The sequence below is a fragment of the Chroicocephalus ridibundus genome, chromosome 3, assembly GCF_963924245.1.
Source record: "Chroicocephalus ridibundus chromosome 3, bChrRid1.1, whole genome shotgun sequence".
Taxonomy (NCBI): Eukaryota; Metazoa; Chordata; class Aves; order Charadriiformes; family Laridae; genus Chroicocephalus; species Chroicocephalus ridibundus.
The window spans coordinates 29190965-29208302 of record NC_086286.1 but is presented as its reverse complement, the minus strand read 5'-3'; the positions used below and the strand labels follow the sequence as shown (position 1 = coordinate 29208302).

The 17338-nt window shown below is 41.5% G+C and overlaps 1 protein-coding gene and 1 long non-coding RNA gene across 5 annotated transcripts in view; one reads left to right on the top strand and one right to left on the bottom strand.

Annotated features, from left to right (window-relative positions):
• Positions 1-1398: 1398 nt before the first annotated feature.
• Positions 1399-13348, top strand: KCNG3 (potassium voltage-gated channel modifier subfamily G member 3). 2 transcript variants are annotated; one of them, XM_063328572.1, is made up of 2 exons: positions 1399-2194; positions 10921-13348. In XM_063328572.1, the coding sequence occupies exons 1-2, from the start codon at positions 1572-1574 to the stop codon at positions 11564-11566; spliced, it is 1269 nt and encodes a 422-aa protein (XP_063184642.1). In that variant the 5' UTR covers positions 1399-1571; the 3' UTR covers positions 11567-13348. The 2 variants fall into 2 exon arrangements, with proteins under 2 accessions (XP_063184642.1, XP_063184640.1); XM_063328570.1 differs by having other exon boundaries at positions 1399-2227.
• The window catches only part of LOC134512810 (uncharacterized), a 26564-nt gene continuing 12576 nt past the window's right edge, over positions 3351-17338 (bottom strand). The window contains exons 2-6 of one of the 3 annotated variants that reach the window (XR_010070249.1): positions 15768-15845; positions 13342-13472; positions 9677-9812; positions 8087-8143; positions 3351-4391 (exon numbers count right to left, since the gene is read on the bottom strand). This is a non-coding gene — a long non-coding RNA (uncharacterized LOC134512810). Of the gene's footprint in view, positions 4392-7089; positions 8144-9676; positions 9813-13341; positions 13473-15767; positions 15846-17338 lie in introns of those variants that run through there. The other 2 variants (XR_010070247.1, XR_010070248.1) reach the window with 2 other exon arrangements.

Sequence of the window (17338 nt, the reverse complement as noted above, 5' to 3'; positions counted from 1 at the left end):
TTCGAATCTCTCTGGAAGTATTTTTTAGAAGACGACAAACAGGGTTAAAAATAACAGTTTTAATCGCATTCTCCTTTGCAACAACAATTTTTACTACACAACTAGATGACTATCGATTTATTTTAGTACACCTAAACGTACCTTACAAATCTCATCTGAGAAAGTAACATGGCAGCAACAAGAACACAAACCCCCACCCCAACACCAGCCCATAAGGACAAGTGCGTATATCTAGAGCAACAAAGAACGGGGACGGTAAAACGCTGGTTTAACCTTTTACAGACAGAGCACTTGAGCACTGGTTTTGAAAGGATATACTCACCTGCCTTCTCTCTTGACAACTGGAAGCACATTTGCAACTGGAAGCACCTCACTGAAAGGGAGATCCATATCTTGGGTGATTTGACCCCAGGATGCTCCAGATGTTAATAAGCCTAGAAAAGACCTCAGCCTGGAGAACTGTCATGTTCGGGTTAAGAAAAAATTAAAACAATCAGTAGTGGAAAAGAAGAACTCCCTGTATGTAAGGCAACCAAATGAAATCAGAGCTTTAGAGAGCAGCCAGGGTCGTACCCGCTGGTGTGTGTTTTAACGTTGTAGACGGGTGTGGGGCACAGGGACGCGGGAGGCTGCGGGCGCCCAGACGCCAGAGGGAGGTGGGGAGAAGCAGGGAAGAAGGCTCTGCCTAAGGCACCCTCCGACTGCGTGAGGAGGCAGACAGACAAGCGTCTCCTCATCCAGATGTGCCCGGGGAGGGGGCGGGATGTGGGGGACAGGCTCTGAAAAGAAACCCGCGTTTTGCCGGCGGGCCCTGGCCCTGCCGCCCGCGGGCCGGGAGCCGTGGCGAAGAAGCGAGCCGGGAGCGACGGGCAGCCTTGAGCGAGGAGCGAGTGGTGCCGTGCTCGAACGCTTCACTTTCAGCTTGGTTTTTTTGGGGGGAAAAAAAGCCCCCAAAGTGTGTTGCTTGGGTTTGGCGGGCAACTTCGCCCAAGTGCCGTTTCGCGGGGCGGGCGGCGAGGCCGGGCTCTCCCCCAAAGGGTCGCCGAAGGGACGGGGCGGGGGTGGCGGGCGCCCCGCAGCATCCCTCCGCTCCGCGCCCCGCTCCGCTCCGCCATGTGCGCGGGCGGGGGAGGAGGCGTGTCCCCACCCCGCCGCCGCCGCGCCGCCTCCCGCTCTCCTGCCAGCCGCCACCGGCACCGGCGGAGCGGCGCGGCGCCGGGCGCGGAGCTCCCCGGCCCCGCCATGCCCGCGGCCGCCACCCCGCCCCGGGGGGGCCCCGCGGAGCCGCCCGCCCGCCGGCGCTGAGGCCGCGGCCGCACCTGCCAGCGGCATCCCCGGCGGGGAGCGGGGGGCGCGCAACCTCCGCCGCGCCCCGTCTCCTGCGCGGCCGCTCGGGCGCCCGCGGCGGCGCCTCTCCCGCCTTCTCCCCGCCCGCCCCGTCGCCGAGCGGGAGCCGCCAGCCGTGCGAGCGGAGCCGGAGCCGGGGCAGCCTCCGCCGGCCGCGCTGCCCCCCGCCTCGCCGCCCTGCCTCGCCCTGCCCGCCCTTCCCCTCCTTCCGTCCCGCCCAAGCCATGAACTTTGGCCGCGGCCCCCCGGTGGTGTTGAACGTCGGGGGCACCCGGTACTCCTTCTCCCGGGAGGTGCTGAAGGATTTCCCGCTGCGGCGGGTGAGCCGCCTGCACGGCTGCCTCTCGGAGCAGGACGTGCTGGAGGTGTGCGACGACTACGACCGGGAGCGGAACGAGTACTTCTTCGACCGGCACTCGGAGGCCTTCGGCTTCATCATGCTCTACGTGCGGCACGGCCACCTGCGCTTCGTGCCGCACATGTGCGAGCTCTCCTTCTACAACGAGATGATCTACTGGGGGCTGGAGGGCTCCCACCTCGACTACTGCTGCCAGCGCCGCCTCGACGACCGCATGTCCGAGACGTGCACCTACTACGCGGCGGAGGAGCCGCCGGGGGAGGCGGCGGGCGGCCCCGAGGGCAAGGGCCGGCGGCCGGCGGCCGCCGAGGGCGGGAAGTGGCTGGAGAGGATGAGGAGGACTTTCGAGGAGCCCACGTCTTCCGTGGCCGCCCAGGTCCTGGCCACCGTCTCCATCCTCTTCGTCATCGTGTCCATGGTGGTGCTGTGCGCCAGCACCCTGCCCGAGTGGCGGGCGGCGGAGAACCGCAGCGTGGAGGAGCAGAGCAGGTACACAGCAGAGTCAGTGAGGGAGCCCTCAGGGTAGGAGGATCCTTTATTTTCCCGCTGTCCGCTCCCCGTGTGTCCCGTCCAGTGTGTCCTGACCCTCGTCCTGACGGTCCCTGGCTGTAGCCGCCGCCGGCGGAGATCGCCTGCCCGCCTTCAAACCCCGGCCCTGAACTGGGGAGCCGGCGGTGGGTGTGGGGGTGGATGTGGGGGGTGTCTCGGGGGAGCGGGCGCTGCTCTGCAGCCCCGGCTCCCGCCGGGCTCTGCCGGGCGCCCGCTGTCTCCCGGGGGCGCAGGGAGCAGCCCGGGGGCGGCTCGGGTCGCGGGCAGGCTGGCGTCGGAGCAGGTGCCGTGGGAATACGGCTTCTCTTCTCCATCAGGGTGCAGCAGCTCGGAGCTGTCATTCTCCCCCACACACACACTTTCAGGAGCCACGGGACTCCTTACCCACACAGAGAAGTTCAAACACTCGGAAAATCGTATTAGGTGTTACGATTCTGGGATGACAGGGAAATAAAACCCTAAAAGAAGAGAATGCAATTCCCTTCTCTTTTCCTTTGGGAAGAGCACAATCCCGTATGTACTCTGCATGTGTTCATACAGGTCCTTCTGCCGGAGCAGATCCAGCGCCTGTTATGGTTCTGCTCTTGTAAAATCTTGTATGTGGGAACAGTTTTACCTCCCGTTCTTCTTGCCATCTCGGATCCTCTGTGTGGGGAACCCAGGAGATGATCAGACTGTGCATTAAGATCTTGCAAATGCATCATAAAAACACCCCAGTGTTTGAATGTAACACATGTTTACATTTCCTTTCCATAAAGCCTGTGTAAGCACACTAAACATTGCAAAACATTTGCAGAAAACAGGGCATGGCTCAATCCCAAACCGTACTAGTAAGAACAAACCCTTTTTCATCTTCTTTGTGACCTCAGCTTAGGGTTACATCGATGCAACTCTGCTGACTTCAGTATCATGGCACGCTCGCTCTCTCTTTGCTGTTCCCTAGAGAACAGAATCAAGACCACTCCGGTAGCATTTCTCCCATCAATAGGACTGATGTATAAAGAAAGCAGGAAACATTTCTTGTATTTGCTAATTTCTCTCTTCTTTTAAAACAGAATATTCAACAAAAAGTTTTCAGCTGCTTCTCTGCTAAAGGGGCCCTACAGTGAAATCGCAGCCTTGTTGTTATGAAATCATCATCTTTTACCATAGAGTTAATTGGAATGTGATATATTATATCTTAGTAGCCAAATTAATTCCTTGGAAAGTATTTTCATAGTTTCCATTAGCTTAATGGAAAACTGCACCTGTATTTCTCATTGTAGCTGAGCCAAAGTATTAATTGTATGAACAAAAAGAAAGCAGATACAGATTGAGAAGCTGTTGATTTCTGCTTAGATTCAGATATCTCAAAAGTTGTTCTTACAGGTTCTTCCAGTTAAAAAGCCTTACTTAAGCTTTGCAAGGGTATTTCAAAGGGTGGATGCTCTTTGTAAGGCAGCAAATTGCTTAGATACCTCCAATAGACAGGGGAAAATAGATGCAACACTACCATTAATGACATCCGTCATACCTTTGTTCACATCTTCATGCTGTGGGAGTCAACAACAATTTTACTGAAAGAGTTCAACTTGCAGAGGAACAAGGCATATGACGTGTAATTTTTATTTCATAGTGCCTTTGTCTTCAAGAACATGTGTGTATTATATACACACGTAATTTTACTTTTCAGAAGGATTGCATATTGTATACCAAGTGTTTGAAGGATAAGGTCCTAAATATTGGTAAGGTACAGCGTAGCCAAGCGCTGCACAGGGCAGCGAAGGCTGCTTTTAAAACTGGAAGGACCACTATCAATGGTAGAGTGAGTTTCTTCAGTAATGGTTGTAGTACTTTGTGGAATCACAACAAAAAAACAGAGAGAGAACCCTAAAAGTTGGGGCTGAACAGTTTCTAACCATCTTCGTGCAAAAGTCTGTCGCACATCAACACATTCATTTCACGTGCGACTTAACCTATGTGCTCTCACTGCGCAGGAGCTGATAGCAATTTAACGGTGAACACATGGAAAACAGATAGAAATGCGTTCCTTTATGTCCACAGCTGGTCATCTGCTGAGATGGCCTTGTTCGCTTACAGGAGCCACTCCTTTCTTTTCTTGCATACGCTGCAGCATGACTAAAAAAGCCTGTTATACCTGGAAAAAAAGGTGTGAGCTACAGTTGCTTTCGAGTGAGTGATCAGTTTAGTTACAACTACTCCCACATGCCATAGGATTTGACCTAACACGCCCAGTTGCCATTGAACTTTATTTCCCTTTATTTATTTTCTTTCGTTTGCAGTTATTTCATTTAAAATGAGTTAGGTTTTCAAAACCTAAGTAGGTAAGCGGCTTATTTGAGAGTCTGACCACAGAAATCGCACAGGAGTGTCTGGGATTGCGTACTCTGGCAACACTGTCCATCTTAGGTGACAAGGCTTCTAAAAATCTGGCCAGTGATACATTTAAAAGTTGGAAGCCAATTTTTTTTCTTTATTAACCAAGCTTCCTCATTGAAATAAAGAAATTCTATCTAACATGATAATACAATAATTTTTTTTTTGTCAAGAGAAACGGTGACATTACTGCTGTATGTGAGTGAGTTTTGACTCACATGACACTGTAATTACTAGTATGAAGACCTTATGTTATTCTAAAAACATATTTTGAAAAGTAATAGAAATGAAAATCGAATGGGCTTATCTCGAAGCCCTTCAACTGTAGATTTTCAATGTACCTGACTGTTCAGATCAGCATAAGCCACTGCTTAGAAGAGCAGAGAACTGCCTCATGAAATTCAGCAACTTTGATATGTTTAGTCTCTCACATGCTTACTAATAAGAACCCCTGTCCTTCCCTCGATGTTAGGTTAGAGTTCAGAAAGGTGCCATGTGGATAATTTCTGTGCTGAACTGTGGTAACCGTCCCCGGACCTGCCTTGGGCAGCGTGTCTCCAGCTTACCCGGACATCATCTCTACAAGTGAGGGTGTCACTAACTCCGTAATTTACAAAATCAGCCCCTTTAATGAGGTTTGCAGTGAGGGTTAATGTGGCTGCCAGCTAATATCAGCTGTGTTTATTTTTCTTGTATGAACACCTCTTCACCAGAAGAGGAACTGAGCCCACCAAACTTTTTTCCGAAACCATGACGCTGTTATCACTTCTCATGGCGACCACACTCTCAAAGGCTGAGCAGCCTTATGGCTATTTCAGATCCTTTGGAGTAACACCCTTTAGAGGGCAACAGAGAACTCCATGAGTAAGCCTTTTTAAGGAGAGAGGGATGGGGAATCCGACCTCTGAATATCACAGATCTGACAGACACAGTGTAATTCCCTGATGTGCGGAGGGATTGCCTTCCCCAGGTGCGTTCTCAGGATGAAGGATGAGTTATTAAATTTCTTGCATTTTAAGATTTTTGCTCTCTTCCCTGCCTTGGCACGTTTCACTTCTCAGAGCTAAAGATTTGCATCAGATTTGCACAGTTTAGGAGCAGACAGCAGGGACACCTGTCTCCCCTTCTGTTGCTTCTGGCAATTTCAAGTCATCTTTGCTCTCCTCTGAGCTGTGCCAGCAGACGCATACTGCGAGCCTCTGGTCAGGGACCTGCCCATAAACTGATCATAAGCACAATCTTTTGGGGAGAGCTTTTCAAGCCTGTAATAGGAAGTCATTTGAAGTTGCTTGACTTACTGCCAGCACAGCTCTGTCCACCTGCCTTTAAACTATTTTTCTAATGCTGAATACAAGTAGTGTGTTAGCACAAGGGAGAGACCATTGCCCCTTTTCCACTTACTGATCATGATCAAATCCGTATTGAAAGGATCACTCGGTTATCAAGCCTATATGATTGCTGTGTGCTTAAGCAAAAGCAAATAAACACAGTAACTTCTCCAAACAGCATCTCTCAACAGATGCCAGTGGGCTTTCTTTCATCTCTGCAAAACATCAGTTTAAAAAGTTGGCTTTGAATTTTAGACACGCAAAAATCGTTATTCATTTATGGTGGTGGAATTTCAGAACACCCGAATGCTCACATCCAACATCTGTTGGGAAAAAAAAAAAAAAAAAGAGAACAGCTTCTTTCCTGGGTAAGATCTAACCTGAACACCACATTTTTGCTAAGTTAAAACAGTAGGCTGAAGGTAAAGAATGGAACTACAGACCAGAGTTAAAAACACATTCTTCTTCTAATAAGTTGATGAGCTTTTTGAAAAATAAAAGATAACAGACGTGTATCACTGCCTGGCCACGGGAGAACCGTAACTCACCAGGGCTAGGTGCCACTCGTGTTCACAGTAGATGGAAAAGATGCTGAGGACCCCAGGGCTCAAGATGTTCAGATCCAGGTATCCCCTGAGAGCTGTGAAAGACATTTGCCCCGTCCCTGGGGAGTGCTGGGTCGTTACAGCCTCCCATATAAGGCACCGGAGTTTAATGCATCAAGACGTATTATCGCTACCAAAGCAGCGACAGAATGGAAAAAAGCCAACAAGGTTTTTAAAGCAGGGAAAGTAGCTGTTCTGTGGACCTTACTTTACAGTTTGTAGCGAGACAGAAACCGTGTTGATTTCAAAAGGATTAAAAAAAAGACATTTGCTGAAACAACTAGGAGTCTTCCTGAGCAGGAATTTGATCATTCTGGCTACTGCTTGGACGTTTTTCAGGTTTAATGTGGTTTACATGGAAATAGGCTTTAGCAACAAATTAACAAATCAGTGCTGACAGACTTTAATCTTTAATCCTGTCATATACTGTCTTTAATCATATCATCTGTTTTCCTCATGTGTCCCGTTGATGTCTATGTTTTATTTACAAGCTTAATAGATAATAGTGCCACTAACGAATATTTGGGCTAGATTTCAACCAACTCACCAGGGTATACTGAAAATATACAAATTGGCATGCTGGGGAAAAGAATTATGCTAAGTTGAAATAGTCTAAGACACTCACAGTATGATTTTTTTTTTCAGTAATAACAAACTAGCCTTGTTAGTGATTGAAAAAATAATTTCTGAAGTGGTTTAACTTATTGTACATAAAATAGCTTATTCTGAAAGGAAGTTATCAGATGGAACAGAAAATTGAACAGTGATGGGATTACAGTAGAAATGAGGCTCACAAAGGCTTGATTTTCCATTTATGGACAAAAGACTCATTAAAGCAATCTGGAAAGACGTACCAAGAGGCTTAAAATTTTAGGAGAAAAACCCTCTTTCATGTGCTTAGGTCTGGGACAATGAACAGTGAGTTTGACCAGAAATAACCTGTAACTGAATAAAAATTAGGACTTACTTTCTCTGATTATGTATAAATTTTGTGGGGAATCTTCAAGGAGACACTTCCTGAGTTTGTTTTTAATTTCCCCTCTCCTTTTTGAATACCAGCTATTTTAAAACTTAACTGATAGGGGGAAAAAAAAAACAACCAAAAACTGTGATGAAGCTTATAAAATAGGTACTACATTTTACCAAATAAAGCTCATGATTAAATTATATAGTTATAGATTTTAATATAGCATTATTCCAGGAATAGGCAATAAAAGGCAGTCTGTCCTGTGAATATGCAGCAAATATTTTAAGAATTGATTACAGAAGATACAGTAACTTTAGTCTTCCAAGTGCACGCATTTTACTTGGCTTTAACTTCACACTTAGTTAAGTTCTCTTGAGGACTAACTGTTAAATTTGCGTTCCTTATTAGGTGTTATTTATCCATTAACAAGGTTAGCTATAAAGATAAATCACTACAAGGAGAAGGAGACTTGATCTGGAAGTGGAAACGTAGTATGTAGCACTCCAGTTTTCCCAACAGGCCAGAGGTTTCTAGTTCTTCTCACCAAAGCACTTACTTTTACATGATTTTCCAGGACTGAAAACAAGGGACAGTCTTCTTCATTATCTTCTCCCTAGCCAACATGCATATAATTAATGAGAAAGACGGAGAGATGTAGAATGGAGAAATGGAAGTGCAATATGTAATGGAGTGGCAGTAATGCATCTCCCACTGTCTTCATCTTGCTTTATCAGTGGTGTTCCTTAGCTCTCTTCAAGTTTGTTCTACAATAGAAGGCTTCTTCAGTACTTCCTACTGAAATGTAACTGATTTACAGTATCTCTCGTGCTAGGAACTGCCAGAGTAAAACAATAGATTGATCACATTTTGTGGATTTTTACTTGTATAGTTACTCCTCAAAGTTATACCGGACCACTGAATCAATGTTGATTCATAAAGAATTCTACTGAATCACAACAATCAGGATCTAACTTCCTTAAAGCTTGACTCAGAGCCTAATTTGTGACAAAACGGAGGAATCACATTTTCAACATTATCAGGTCATCAGGAGGAAATACCCAGTGAAAAAGCTTTAAATTGTATAATTACAAATTGCTTTTTCATTTAAATGCTTCATGTCATAGGATACAGGCAGCAAAACCAGAGAAATCTCATAAAATGTGAAATAGAGTCTGTTGGAATTGTTGAATATTCCTGGCTGCAGCTTTCTATCCAGATAGAATTTTTCTTTTAATTGTTACATGAGATCTGAACTAGCCAACGTATAATTACATTCAGACTTCTATCAGTGTGTCCATTACAGTGATATTGCTGTTTGACTGATTTTACTATGGAAAGTCTTAGGTATTTCCTCATCATGTGTAAAAAGGATTGAAGAGAACTTACTCATTAATATTTTTTTCTTGTTTTTTTCCAACATAAAGGAATGATACATGCATACAATAACTTTCACACATTCTGTACATGACTTTTGTTTAGAAGACATTATGATCTGAGCATTTTTAAAAAGAAATTAAATCTGCATCTGAGGTAGTTATCACTCACTATCATTATTAAAAGAAGCGCTAGTATTTTCAAAAGCTTAATTTTTAAGAGAACACATAATTCTTAAGAGCAAGCTATTTTTGAAATTCACAGGTCTTTCCACCAAAAGCTGCTAACATGAGTGAGTGTTTTATGAGCCCTTTATGAAGAAAGGCCACTTGCTTACAGAACTTTCCCTGTTATTCATGAAACAAGAGAAACAAGGTCTGATTTTATGTGAATAACTGTTTCTTTAAGTAATTAATCTATGTTCATTTAGATTTGCCATGGCTGCAATTATGGCGTTACCTCAACTGACCATTACTGTTTGCTCCATTTTTTAGTGTAAAACTTAAGTGAATGAATGAATAAAATGAAATTAATAAAAAACAAATAAAACTTTAGCATATGAAACTTTTATGAAAGTTAATTCATACCATCTAGTAGTATAATTACGGCAGTTACAGAAGAATATCGTCTTTCTAAGAGGCCATTGTCTTATTATAACAATAGATTTCAGAACTGGTAAAAAATTACGCAGATGTATTAGAAAGCAAAATTTTAGGTTTGAAATGACAGTTGGATTATTACTTGCAAATCATTACATTTCTACAGACACTACCTTGTTAGGATTCCTGCAGTAGCAAAGAAAAGCTCTGGTCGTATGCAGTATTTTCAAATCCCCAATTTCACGTCAGTTTGGTTTCAGAGCTGTTGGTATGAGAAGGCGTCGGTGATTGGCTTTTTCGTTGCTCAAACTGTTGGTGAAAAAAGGTAAACAAAGGGAAGAGGGAAAGATTAGCCCCCATTCCCTCTTGTATTAAACAAGCGAGCACAGTCTGAATTCTTAAGAAAAGGGTTCTTTTCAGATGGGAGATTTGAGACTACATGCACAACAGTTATTAAATAATCTTATAGCAACATTTTCATCTTCTATTTCTACCTTCCACTGGTTTGAAGTTGAGATATTCTCAAGTCTCATTCACTGAACTGGGACTTGAAAATATTCAAGAACATACGGAAATCACCTTCCAGGATTTCTTTTCTTAAGACCATTATTTGTATTTGGCAAGAAGATAATCTTGACTATTGCTTTGGTTACCTTGACATTCTTGCTGCAACACAGTTTAGGTGGAGTTACATTTAAAACAAAAGAAAAAATCCAGTAATTCAGAGCATAGTGGTAAATGGGAGGACGCAAGCTTATTACTTTGTGTACCCAATGAAAAATAAAATACCATCTGTATTTAGTGGCAGTACCTATAAAGTTCTGAATATAGTTCTAGGTAAGCCACTGTTTGGGATGCAAATCAGACTGGTTTAGATTGGTTCCTGAAGAGCCAATTTGCATGAATTATCCAATGCAAAAGCTCATTTCTGCCTACTCCAGCTACATTTCCATTTTAGTTTAGCAGTCTGGTTCTATACATTGCCGTTCATAACTAGCCAGTTCACTGATCCACAGTCCTTTGCAGTCCCAAGTGGATCAGGCCTCATAGATCTAAAAAAAAAAAAAAAAAAAAAAAAAAAGAGCAAAATCCTCCAAAACCCAATCAACTGAGGAAAAAAAGGTATTTTAGATAATGTTACACAGTGGCATAGGTGGCATAAGACCAGTAGCAATCTATAATTCCAAGAAAACGATCGATGGGTAAGTTCTTAGCAATGATCAGTTTAAAATCCTCACTAGATCCTCAGGTTAATTGCTGAAATCTGGTGCTACACGCGTAGGAGAAGAATAGCGTGGCTTTCTGTTTGTTGTTTGTGAAGCTCTGAGTGTCAGTTTGGTAATATCTGTGAACAAACCAAACATCCTCTAAAGCTTTTGCACAGAACATAAATACTATACTTTGTTTCTTTCAACAGGATAATTGAAGCTATCTGCATAGGCTGGTTCACTGCAGAGTGCATTGTGAGGTTCATCGTCTCCAAAAACAAGTGTGAGTTTGTCAGAAGACCTCTCAACATCATTGATTTACTGGCAATTACTCCTTACTACATCTCTGTTCTAATGACAGTTTTCACAGGGGAGAATTCACAGCTTCAGAGGGCTGGAGTCACCTTGAGGGTCTTAAGAATGATGAGGATTTTTTGGGTGATTAAACTGGCTCGTCATTTCATTGGCCTTCAAACACTTGGTCTGACTCTGAAGCGTTGTTACAGAGAGATGGTGATGCTACTTGTCTTTATCTGTGTTGCTATGGCAATTTTCAGTGCACTTTCCCAGCTTCTTGAAAATGGGCTGGACTTGGGAACAAAGAATAAGGATTATGCCAGCATTCCTGCTGCTTGTTGGTGGGTGATCATCTCGATGACCACGGTTGGTTATGGTGACATGTGTCCCATCACTGTACCAGGAAGGATTCTTGGAGGAATTTGTGTGGTTAGTGGCATCGTTTTATTAGCCTTGCCGATCACTTTCATTTATCACAGCTTTGTGCAATGCTACCATGAGCTCAAGTTCCGATCCGCTAGGTACAGTAGAAGCCTCTCTGCTGAATTCTTAAATTGACCAAACTTGCATTCTGTTGTAGTTACTTGCTAAGCTTTGTCTTAGAAGAGAATGGTGGAAGGTCCTTTCGTGTGTCCTCCTTGACTGGATGGTCCTGTGGAACAACATTCTCGCCAGCCTGGAGAAAGCCCGTCACCATTCAGACAGGAAGGATGGCCATTTGCCTTGGGCACCTTGCAGGGAGTTTCAAATTTGAGAGAACAAAAATAACAAAAGAGGGTTCAGAAGTCCTCAACCAGACTAGCTTGGTCTTCACTTTGCCTTTCCACACAAAAGCAGACCAGAACATGGGCTTAACACTGAGATCTGTCATTCCCATAATTACATCCTATGCCATTCTAAGTAACGTGTAGCAGAAGTTTTTCAAAGATTTCAATATCTAAATGCTCCATAAAGGCATTGATAACTTCGAGCCTGAAGTATCATCTCCACCTTTAACTGAGATAACCAAATCAGATACTGAAGGAGAATTGCTGCTACTTTTGAGGTTCGCAACAGAGTAGAACTGTTCTGTAACTCAGGAAAGATGAAGAATATAGGTCTGTAGGGCAAAAAATCTTGAGGCCCGATTCTGATCTTTGATGAAGCACACAAATCTTCTGTAAAACTAGTGAACTCAGTGGCATTGCTCTGAATTTGGTAACTCAAAGAAGTGCAAGAAGTGCACCTCTGAATGTTGGAGCAAGGACTTCCTTAGCCACAAGTAATTTCTCTGGAACCAAATAGTTAGTAGAAGCAAGTGTTGTACTTCATAAAGATCAGTATAAAAAAAATCAGGCATTGATAAATATATTTTCTGGTATGGTGCAAGAGCTATCCAAATTTTATGTACATTGAGTTCAGTTCCATCCACCTGAAGTTACATACTCATAAGCATAGATTCTTTTCCCCCCATTTTATCAAACATATATATCATAGTGAACGTTCTCTAAGACAAATGATAAGATTCCATCCCTTGAAACAGTCTGGAGAAAGCACTGAAAAACAAGAGTAGCTGCTCCCTGTCAGATGAGCCTTTTCCTCATCTTTAAATTCTGCAGTCCTTACTGAAGGATACGCTTTACTTTAAGGGAAGTTTTAAAAACAACTGTAAAAAGCCCAGAGTGTACCAAAGGAAGTAAAATATAGAAGCGTGAGTTGCGCTTGGCAAAATGGTATATTCTCCAATGTAACTAGCAGATTAAAATGAATCAGGTTAGGTTCTGAAATATTGTTCACTACATTTCTTGTGTAGTACTGCTTAATAGAATAGTTCGGTATAATTCTGAAAGGCTGCTCTGTAGAAATGTGCAGTTAGATACTAAAATACATTACAGTACAGCTTTATGAATTTGGGTACCAATAAACATCAACAGGGAGCTTTGTTGCTGACATGGAAGTTCAGAGTCATCAGCATAGGTGGATTTGGTGCGCTTGCCTGAAAATACTGCATTTACTATTACTGTGCTGTAGAAGCATCTTTTATATACGTATTTGTTAAAAGCTTTAGAAGTAAAATGACTACCACCTAGAAAACACATCTCTGGAATTGCTCACTCAAATAAAAGTACCTCATTGGTCAGTAACCAGTACATTGAAGGCTCCACTCTGAGACCGGAAAAATTCATTATCATTTTAAGTGGTCTTAGTCTTTAGCAGTCTTAAAGAATTACATTGCAAAGAAGAATTTTTCTGAAGACCTGAAAAGAATTTTAGTAGCCTTCTTTACAGACAAGCTTGACTTTTCCTTCAGTAGTTTTTCAAGACTACATTATTAAGTAACGTTACAGCCATACCTCTGTTTCTTGCCACTGGCGCGTTCCTGGTGTTCAGGTTAGCTCTGTAGTTCCTGTACTACTATATTTATGCCTTGTATGTCAGAACCATGTCGTTCAGAAACCGGCTCCAGCATTCCACAGAGAGGTGACTATGAGATAAGCAAAAATTTCTTTCTTGGGTGAGATTCACAGCTGATGTTAGTTAGGCAAGTTGTGACTTCAGAGACACATAAGATGTTTTACACCAGCGGAGATGCTGGCTCTGTATTCCTGCATGTGCACCTATATATATCCTGCATATATTATATATTATAGTCAGTCGAAATGTTTTTTTTTTTTTTTTTTCTCCTCACACAAAATTTCCTCTTTGACAAAATTGGAATTTCAGACTTCAGTCCAAACACAGCTGTTGAAGAAAATGACATTTTCATCTCCTAATGAAAAGTTTATTTTGACAGTATCAAAACCATTTTCAAGGATAAAATCGCTATTTTTTTTTGTATTCTGCTCCAATTTTTTTTTTCCATTAAAAATAGGTTAAAAACCCCCACATGAGAACTTAGCCCTATGGATTTTCATATGCTGTTTTTAATGCTTGGGAAAAATACTGGTTTTTATAAAACTCCTTAAAACTTACTTTGTCTTTTGTCTATGTGTTGTATTTAACCAGACCAATACTCTGAAATACAACCCTCCCACAAAACACCCAAACCATCATCACAATGACAATAGTTTGAAATCCATACAGAATGTGAATATACTTTAAAGTATGTTGCAGTCTTGATTTCAAGACTGAAATGCACTTCAGCACTACCTATAAATCTAATCTTTAGATGCTCGTACAAAGGAAAAAATATAAATTACTACACGTAATAACTTGCCAATACCAATTTGCAACATGAATCATCTCGTATAAGCAATTAAGGACAGGAAATTTTCAAAGATCCAGGCTGTATGTGGTATACAAACAAAATGTTTTTTATACAACTTTATACCTTATAAAGTGATTTTCAGCTAAAGAATCCTTTCCCACTGTAAAAAGATTACCTAAGGAAAATAATCGTGTAAAGGAATAAGTCTGTGGAGATTAACTTAAGTCATACTTTTTGTTTTGAACAGCTTATGTTCTGTGAACAGAATGACCTAATGTATTTTTTGAGTTACAATAAAATATTATTTTGAGACTGCTCTCTATATAAGCCTACTAAGGAGAGATACTGAGGTGGTTTTATTTTTTGCCTTTTTTATTGTTGTATGGTTATCAGTGTGTAGACTTAGTTTCCTTAGAAACCAAGTTGAAGTAACGTGATCTCAACAGTAGCCTTAAACCAGAATTTTATAGTAAGTAAATAGGGTTCCTGACTTCTAGTAATATATGTCATCTTATTTTTAATGGACCAGTGTTTTTTTAGTGAGACTTAAAAAAAACTGAATTATATGTGTAGTCAAAAATAAGCGTACCTTTAAAGAGATGAAACTGTGTTACTAAAAGTTTACTTGAGACCGTGTTTTATGCAGACGTGGGGTACAGTGCTCTGTATGAAATACAGCATTTCAAAGCCAAGCGAAGACAAGCTCGCTCGCTAATTTCTAATCATTGCCTATTGCACTCTATACAATAAAATACTTCATGGGCAGTACCTCTTTCAATATCTGAAACATTCACAGTTGGAACAAATGAGATAAAATACAAATATAATAAAACAGGGGATAAATAAAGACAGCTTATATAATTGTGAGACAGCCTTTCTGTTCATCTAAAAGTAAAAGCAGTGCCAATGAGTTTTGAACTGCCACTGGATGTTTTGATGACAAGAAAGGTTAATCATACATTATATACCAGGTTCAATCCTTAGGACTGACCCGTTGGGAACTATATATTGGCTGCAGTCCTTCAAGGTACTGCACGCCACTTAAAAGCATTTTATCATTAATGAAATCACTGTAATGGAAAGCTGTCTAGCGTACATCTTCCTGCTATGGTTCTACATGAAGCACCTTCCCAAAAATCACCAAGACTGGAGGATTATCATTTCCCTTGGTGTAAGACTTGGAAATGATATTGTCTTGACGAATACCCACCAAATAAAAACCAAAGATTAATTTGATTGACTGATGATTTTCAACAGTTCTATCAGCACAGGGATCAGCCATTTAAATATGTGATACTCCTTCTTACTGTACAATGGCTTATCTTAGTGTACATAGCAGCAAGTTTGAGAACGATGAAAATCCTGTTAACGCAAGATTCGTATCTTGACACCCATGTATTTAAAGGAAAAGGTACTGGGTTTTCATATCGTGTATGCGATTTGTGCCCGTAAAGGAATCGGTCTTCAGCTTTTGTAGCATTCAACCCTCATGTTTCCAAAATAAAACTGAAGTCCTTATGGGTTCAAAACACTTGTCTCTTCCCCTCTGGGTAACAACTACAAAAATCTTACCAGATCTGAACGTCTGCCAGGAAGTGGTCGTATGCACACACCAGCCAGCTAAATTCGGCAGGCAAACCAGCCAGTTTCCTGGGAACAAGCACAACGAACAAAATCTGCTGTGCTCTGAATTTTCTCCCACTTAAGAGGTTCAGGATAAAACTATTGATTAAAGTTTGATCATTTGAAATACCTTGAAAATTTTAGAATTATCCTTTCAAATGAGCTTGTAAGGAGACATTTACTGGAAAATTAAGTAAGCTACGCATAGCAAAAAATGATTCTATCGCTATATAAAAAATTTTTCACTATGATTTTAAAGAAGGAAATTGACTCATTTTCTGTTACTTGTTTGTAAAAGCAAACATGCAGGTCTGTATACCTGATGCTAGTTAAACTTGCTACGTGAAACTGATCCCTGTTTAAAATACATACACTTAGTGAGAAAGGTCTTCCAGCTTTGCTAGAGCTGTAACAGTTTACACTAGCTGAAAAGCTGCCCCAGCCCATATGGAATAAAGAACAAAGCTGGTTTCATAGTGAAAAGTGAATACGATGTATAGCAACACAAAGTAGGGAGTATCTTTTGCAAATGCAGAATAGGTTAAGCATCAAGAAGGCTGCACAGTGAGCCACCAAGACTGACAATCTGCTTGACAAGGAATTTTAGGAGCCACAGAAGAAGAATATAAATCCTTGCTCAAATGAATAAAATGTGAATGTTTGCAACTACACATTTTAGACTCCTTTATTCTTTACAAACGCAAAGATTTATAATTTTATAGAATGTTAATTTTATATATTGTTTGCTTATCTGTAAAGAAAAATGTATACTATAATTTGAAAAGGTAATAAATGTGTTTTTTTGATGTGAATACAGAATTAGATGCATAAAATCACATAATAAAATTTGCTGGTCTTGTTGCTATATTTTATGGACTAGTGGTCAAAAACCAAATGTTTATAAAATGTGTTCTTTTTAACAAGTGAATCCTGTGGCTATTCATACTGGTATTGTACCTAGGCAAAAACTGTTTTCCTTTGACAATTGTTGGCTACTAAGTAGTCTGCCATTTAGAACTGAGGAATTTTACTCAATAGAAAATTTGAATATTTGATCTAGAAGTTAGTCTGAGCCAAAAAATAAACTTAAACCTACACAGAGTTATTCTTCAGCAACTGAATATCTATTAGAATTATGGACAACAGAGCTGTCAAAACAAAATGAAAAAGCAGCCATGTAACGCATACTTTATACATATATAACACAGGGATTATTTATAAGAACAAATCTGGAAAAATGGATTGAATTTGGCTTCAAGTTCACTGAAATGTATTTATATTAAAAAAAAATAAAATCCAAACTGTCAATATGGTGTTCATTCTGGAATTTCAAAACAACCTGAAGTTTCACCGGTGCAATGCTCGCATTATTGTGAACGGATCTGAGATGCTCTGGTGATTCTTTAAATGCAGCCATTTCAAAAGTACTTCCAAAAATGATCACAACTAATGTTCTTTTAAAAAAAGTTTGAATATTTTAAGAGATCACTGAATTATGAACTATTCTGGCACCAGCCCAC

What these genes read in the sequence shown, in the direction of transcription:
- KCNG3 (XM_063328570.1), top strand. Translation starts at nt 1,572, where the DNA reads ATGAACTTTGGCCGCGGCCCCCCGGTGGTGTTGAACGTCGGGGGCACC. An exon ending in TCAGTGAGGGAGCCCTCAGG is followed by an intron (nt 2,228 to 10,920) that starts GTAGGAGGATCC and finishes TTCTTTCAACAG; the next exon opens with GATAATTGAAGCTATCTGCA.